The sequence below is a fragment of the Arachis ipaensis genome, chromosome B05, assembly GCF_000816755.2.
Source record: "Arachis ipaensis cultivar K30076 chromosome B05, Araip1.1, whole genome shotgun sequence".
Classification (NCBI taxonomy): domain Eukaryota; kingdom Viridiplantae; phylum Streptophyta; class Magnoliopsida; order Fabales; family Fabaceae; genus Arachis; species Arachis ipaensis.
The window spans coordinates 129430650-129436885 of NC_029789.2; the positions used below are offsets into that span (position 1 = coordinate 129430650).

The 6236-nt window shown below is 33.8% G+C and overlaps 1 protein-coding gene across 1 annotated transcript; it reads right to left on the reverse strand.

Moving 5' to 3' along the window:
- LOC107642074 (bidirectional sugar transporter SWEET4) lies at window positions 2441-5188 on the reverse strand. The gene is made up of 6 exons (XM_016345395.2): window positions 5102-5188; window positions 4832-4868; window positions 4522-4738; window positions 3527-3688; window positions 3316-3438; window positions 2441-2800 (listed from the first exon to the last, which is right to left on the reverse strand). The coding sequence occupies exons 1-6, from the start codon at window positions 5142-5144 to the stop codon at window positions 2636-2638; spliced, it is 747 nt and encodes a 248-aa protein (XP_016200881.1). The 5' UTR covers window positions 5145-5188; the 3' UTR covers window positions 2441-2635.

Consider the following 6236-nt stretch of genomic DNA (forward strand, 5'->3'; position numbering starts at 1 on the left):
CTCATTCCTCATTCTTTCGCTATATTGTTATTTGAATTTGCATTTTCGAATGTTATGTTGTGAATTTGGACTTGTGGTTGGTGGTGACCTTGGAGTTGGAATAGCTTTTATCTCTGTTCTTTTCTTTGGCAAGTACCTTCCTTTTTCTCATTTTTTTATTTGTATATTGGTAAATTCAAAATTTTAGTTTAGGATGTTCTAATATAGTATTTTTTTATGTTCAAAATACAGATTTTTTTTTTTGTCTTTTTTCATCTTAGGTCGATGAGAGAGTTAATACTTAATTTGGCCCATAAAATTTGAAGTCTGATTTAATTTGACCCTTAAAATTTTAATAGATTCAAATTGGACTTCAAAATTTATAATCGTAACTCACATTAACCCTTGAGCTAATCTCTGATAACGACATGTTGATTTGGTATATTGACTTGTGATTTAGATTCCTCACCTAGGTCTCATGTGATCAAGATTTATTAGAGTTCCAAAAGTTTGATTGTTGCTTTCAAAACAACAAAATTTTCAAATTGAACTTATTATTATAGTCTTCGTGAGGATGTTGGAGAGTCAATCAAATTTCTAGAAGGTCTAGTAGATCTTACTCACATGGAATCTAGGCAATGACTCAAAATTTTAGTAAGTTAACGTGCAAAATCAATGCGCCATTTACAGAAATCAGCTTAGGGGCAAACGTGAGTTACTATTGTAAATTTTAAAGGAAAAGTATAGGTAGAGAATGAAAATACTAAACAATGTGAATAATAGATATATCGGATGTTTATTTTAGGGATAAGTATTGTTTTGGTCCCTAACGTTGAGGGTCAGAATCGAAACCGTCTCCATCGTAATTTGTGATTTAGAATCATCCTTAACGTTTTTTTCGTATTAAAATCGTCATTTTTAATAAAAAATATAAAATTTTTTAAAAAATAAAAAACAGAACGCGTTTTGGGGGGAGGGGGAGGGAAGGAAACGCGTTTTTGTTGGGGGTGGGGGCGGAAGGAAACGCGAAGGAGGGAGGGGAGGAGGCCATCGCCTTCACCGCGGGTCTCCGCCGTCGCTTCTTGACATCGCCGCCACCTTTGGATCCTTCGCCACTGAGCACGAGCAGCGAGAGAGGAGATTTGAGAAAGAGAGAGGGAGTACCGGTGGAGGGGAGGAGGCCGTTGCCATAGCCGCCGCCACCATCCGACACCTGCATCGTCGCCGGTCCGCCCACTACCCGCTGCCAGAACCGCGAACAGAGGAAGACGTCGCCGCCGTTCATGCATGCTCCTGCCCCCGCCGATCTACCCAGCCGTGGAGTGCGTCGCCGCCGTTCATGCATGCTCCTGCCACCGCCGATCTACCCAGCCGTCGTTGCTCCGCCGCCCACGAGCTGCCGGTTGTCCTGCTTCGGCTTCTGCATCTGCTTCTTCTTCTTCATCTGCTTCTTCTTCTTCTGTATCTGCTTCTTCTGCATCTGCTTTGCTTTTGCTTGTGTTGATTTTTTCTGCTTTCTGCTTCTGCTTGTGTTGATTTAGTTATTGAAAATAAACATAATCCAAAACATAATTAACAATATTGTCTCCAAAACAAAACAAACATAATCTAAAACACCCAATTTTCATCTTCATTCTCTTGTAAGTTGGGTTGGGAAAGTTGGGTTTTGGTAAAAAAAAATTATAAAAATACCCCTTGCTAAAAAAATACTAAGCCCGACGGGAAAGCCCGCCCCGCCCCGCCAAAACCAGCGGTTTAAGCGGTGCGGGTTAAGCGGGCTTTTGCTGTTTGGCGGTCCCAATTTTCCAGCCCGGCCCGCCTTTTTTGGCGGGTTACGCGGGCCGGCCCGGCGGGTTTAGGCCCGTTTGCCACCCCTAGTGGTGGTGGTGGAGGTAAAGGTGCCGGTAGTGGTGGAGGGTATTTTTGTCCGAAAAAAATTAAAAGGACGATGTTAATACGAAAAAAATCGTTAAGGATGATTCTAAATCACAAATTACGATGGGGACGGTTTCGATTCTGACCCTCAACGTTGGAGACCAAAACAATATTTATCCCTTTATTAGTGGTTTTTTATGTTGTTCAAAAAAGTCCTTAGTTATCTAGTATAACCTAATTTTAAAAATCGAATTGAGCCAATTATAATTTTAAAAATCAATTTAAATTCAATTTTAAATTTTAAAGATCAAATTAAATAAATTAAGTATTAAGTCGTCGAATGAAAACACCATTTAGTGGTACTGGTGGTGATAGGAGTGAGGTCTTGGAGGAAAGAAATGAGAATTTAAATCCAAAGTAAAAAATAAAATGAAAAAAAGTTAGCTTATTATTTACAAAGAAAAGAGAAATAATACATATTGAATATAATACATATGTTGTTTAATTTATTTTCAATTTATATTTAATTTTAGTATATACTTAACATAATTGATTTATCATATCCTCTAGATTATTCTAATGAATAGCTTCAAACAAAAATTATGAGCTGCTAACATTTTCCAGAGATGAACCCATAGTCTGAGAAAATATCTACACAGTATTCAAGTTAACATTCTAGAAATCGAAAACGAAAACTGAGCCATAAATTCTTTACTATATGCATTTATGGTAATCACATTAGAAAGACAAGCACAAAAGATACCCTATATATGTCAACATATCAAACAGCAAACTTTCCGTTAGGAGTAGAGAGTTGAACCCCAGAGCCAGAAGGTGGCTTTGTGTCATCATCACCTTCTTCATCTTTTTGTTCCTTGCAGGAGCAATAGCAAGCATATAATATGAGTTGAACAAGTCCAGAAACTGCTCCAATACCATTGCTTATCTACAAAAATATATAATACAAACGGTGGTCAAGTATTCACTTAGGAACGTTGTTAATTGACTGAGAACAGAGTGATGTATTCACTTTAAGGAAATGATTTGATATTCTAGAATCTAAAATTTTTTTAGAAAGAAGACTTAAGTAAAGAACTAATATATATATATTCATTTAATTAACCATAATAATTTATAAGTTATAACCTATCACTTTCATGTATCCCAAAATATGTTAAGGGTAAAATATATAGAAAGAGCTTTCGTATTAAAGTTCTAAAATGACAACTAATTTTAAATATGTTAATACAATTTTTAAGAACAACGTCAGACCAAAATTGTAAATCAGTAGGAGTAATATATTAATGTTAATTAATTGAGCTTCAAAAGCAAGTGTTAATTGAACACTCACCAAAAATAAAAATTGAACAAGTACTAGAATGAGAACTACACAAAATTTAAGTGGCTATGAATTACACGTTACAACATACATATCCAAGAACATTTTTGGGAATTAATTACCAGGACAAAGAGATCAAAGGGGTTTATGAGAGCATATGTTGTCCAGCACAAACCATTAAGGAAGTTGGTAAGAGAGAGCCAGAATGGCATATACTTAACGCTCTTCGTTCTTATAACCTTTGCCTGTTCAATTCAACAAAGAACAAGATAAAATGATTACAAAGTAACTACAATTATAGATTCACAGGAGGGTTAGAAATGAAAGGCGTACCATGATTGTAAGAGGAGAGATATACATCATCACATTGAATATATCAGACAAAACACCAACCACTATTGATCTCCGGTTTATATCATGCAGTGCCAGCAATGTCACAAGTGCAACCACAGCAAAGAAAATAGCCTCGATGAAAAGGAAAAGCAGTACCTTTTTCTGAGCATAAATGGTTACATAATTAATACAATGCTTTGAGCATCTCTTGAATGGCCAATTAAACAGAGGCATAGTTAATTTTGTGAAGATAATAATGACTTCCTAAAACATAAGCTTAACTTACAGATAACTCAGCTAAGTACTTTTAGGTAACAGGAATTAGTGCATGTTTGGATAGCAATTTTTTTTTTAAACGAAAAAAGCTGTTTTACAAAAATTAGTATGTTCAAGTGATTTAAAAAGTATAATTTAAGCCATTAGAGTTGCTAAAAAAATTGTTTTCAAGCAAAAATCTAACTGAAATTTGGACCCTTTTTTCTGGAAAAAAAAAAAATAAAGCTACAGAATTAGTACAATTTTTTTTATAAACTGACATTAAGAAAAAGGCTCAAACACAATAATAGAATGTGTTAGCTAAAATTACTGATCAATAATATAAAGATTATTAGGCCCTGAAATTTTCTCTTAAAAATTTTGTTTCAATTTGAAAAAATAAATTAATACCATATTTTACCCTATTACATTGCTATGTTACTTTTTTTTTTAATTGATTCATACCTGTTTTAGTAATTTACCAAAAACATTTACTTTTTAAAAATCCAAACACCACAGATTAAATTAAAACTACTTTCCAACTAAATTATCCAAACATAAATTTATTCTTAAATAAGCAATGATATATATAAAAAAAAACCTTCTATACAAATAAACAATTTTTAGAAATAAGCATAATTTTTCAGCTTACCCAATCATAGCCTTATAAGCACAAGAAAGATTACATAATAAGAGGTAGAAAAAAAACGAAAACCAAAAAGCAGAGGAAATGGACGTACACGTCCTTTGGTGGGGGCATAAATGTAATATATGGTGAGATAGATGAACTCAAATCCAAGGCCAACGCTATTGATGGTGAGGACTAGAATGCTGTGAGGGTGCACGAAAGGAAGCCCGTAGAACACCCAAAATGCACAGTTCAGCACTGTTGCTATGTATGGATCAGGTTTGAATTCCTCCACCGACTTCTTCTTTATTATCGTATAGAAAGTTGGCCTGAAATTAATATTTCTTTAAATAACAAAAATAACCGAAAATTTTTAATTCTATACAAAAAAAAAAATAGAGGAATCGAGAGAAGTTAATTACGCAGGTGAGAAGAACAAGAGGAACGAGATGACATTTCCTGCACGGAAACGGAAAACACACCATCAAACGCGAAAACCTTACTCTAATCGGGTTCTTTCTTTTGCATGCAAAGATTGAAGACATTCTAAAGAAGTAGAAAAGAAATTGAGAATTTCCGTTGTCGATTCGGATGAAAGAAAAGCAAATCAGGTAATTGACGACGTTGCAACTTGCAGGTTAAGTAATGGAGGAGAAAGAGAAGAGAAATCAAGAAGCAAGGCAAGAACTAACCGATAATGCCGATGACGTTACGAGCTACTGCGGCGCTCACCATTTTCTTTTGCTACTGATTTAATGCACCACATACAATTTCACACATAANAGTTATTTTAATATTAAGATTTAGGTGAATAATTTAAAGTATAATATATTTTATTTAAATTGGGTCAATTTTAAAATTTATTGTTCATATTATTCAAGAAAATCATTAATTTCTAACATAGAGCAGTAAACCGGCAAGTATTTTGTTAGAGACAAAATTTAACAAGGTGTATACCAAGTATTACCCTAAAACTAATGATTAGCAGGTCAATTTTTTATAATATTTCCATTTTTTTTTAATTTACTTCTCTTTTTCAACTTATCTCCCACAATTATATGCGCTCTGTCCTCTCTCGTTCTTTCTTTTCGTCTCTATAGCTTCTTCCCTTCTTTCGCTGCTATACATCTCCACATACAACAATGATACAGGTTAATTCATTATCTTAATTAATATTCTTAGAGAACTATTTTAATTAAATATAATTATTAATTTGTTAAAGCACACAAACACATATGCACACATATATAGGTATTTATTTAAAATTATGCTAGTATTATTTTATTTGTGGTAAAAATTCACATATAATAATAAAATTAATAATAAAAAATTATACTTATATACATAAATAAGAGAGAGCAGTTGCATTGCATCTTGCATGTATGTGCTATGTGGTGAGGGGATGCAAATTGGATTACGTAATTGAGGGTGTAATGTTAGTCAATTTACAATTGCATGGTATATGTCACACAAACAGTCAACCGCAACTTATCTCAAATAAAGAGAGAATCCACATCTCATTACCGATAGCATACAATCCAAAGATCATGATCATGACACCTGCCTCTGTCTTTTATTCTGCATCGGCACTGTTCTAGCATGCCGAAACTGCTGTGTATCTGAGCCCCATAAATCCATAACTCAGAGGGGCTCACACTCACTGCCATTTAGATACTTTGATTCAAAATATATAATTTTTTGGGATTTGAGTAAATTGGTCTCATTTAACTTTTCAGTCTAATTAATTTTAATCTGATTCAAACAATTTGCAATGATTTGAGTTAGATTAGTTTATTTGATTTTAGAACTAATAAAAGTTTAAGAGGT

Coding starts and splice junctions, on each gene's coding strand:
- LOC107642074 (XM_016345395.2), bottom strand. CDS start 5,144: ATGGTGAGCGCCGCAGTAGCTCGTAACGTCATCGGCATTATCG. Junction 4,869..5,101: donor TAACGTCATCGGCATTATCG/GTTAGTTCTTGC, acceptor GTTTCCGTGCAG/GAAATGTCATCTCGTTCCTC. Junction 3,439..3,526: donor TCTCTCCTCTTACAATCATG/GTACGCCTTTCA, acceptor TGAATTGAACAG/GCAAAGGTTATAAGAACGAA.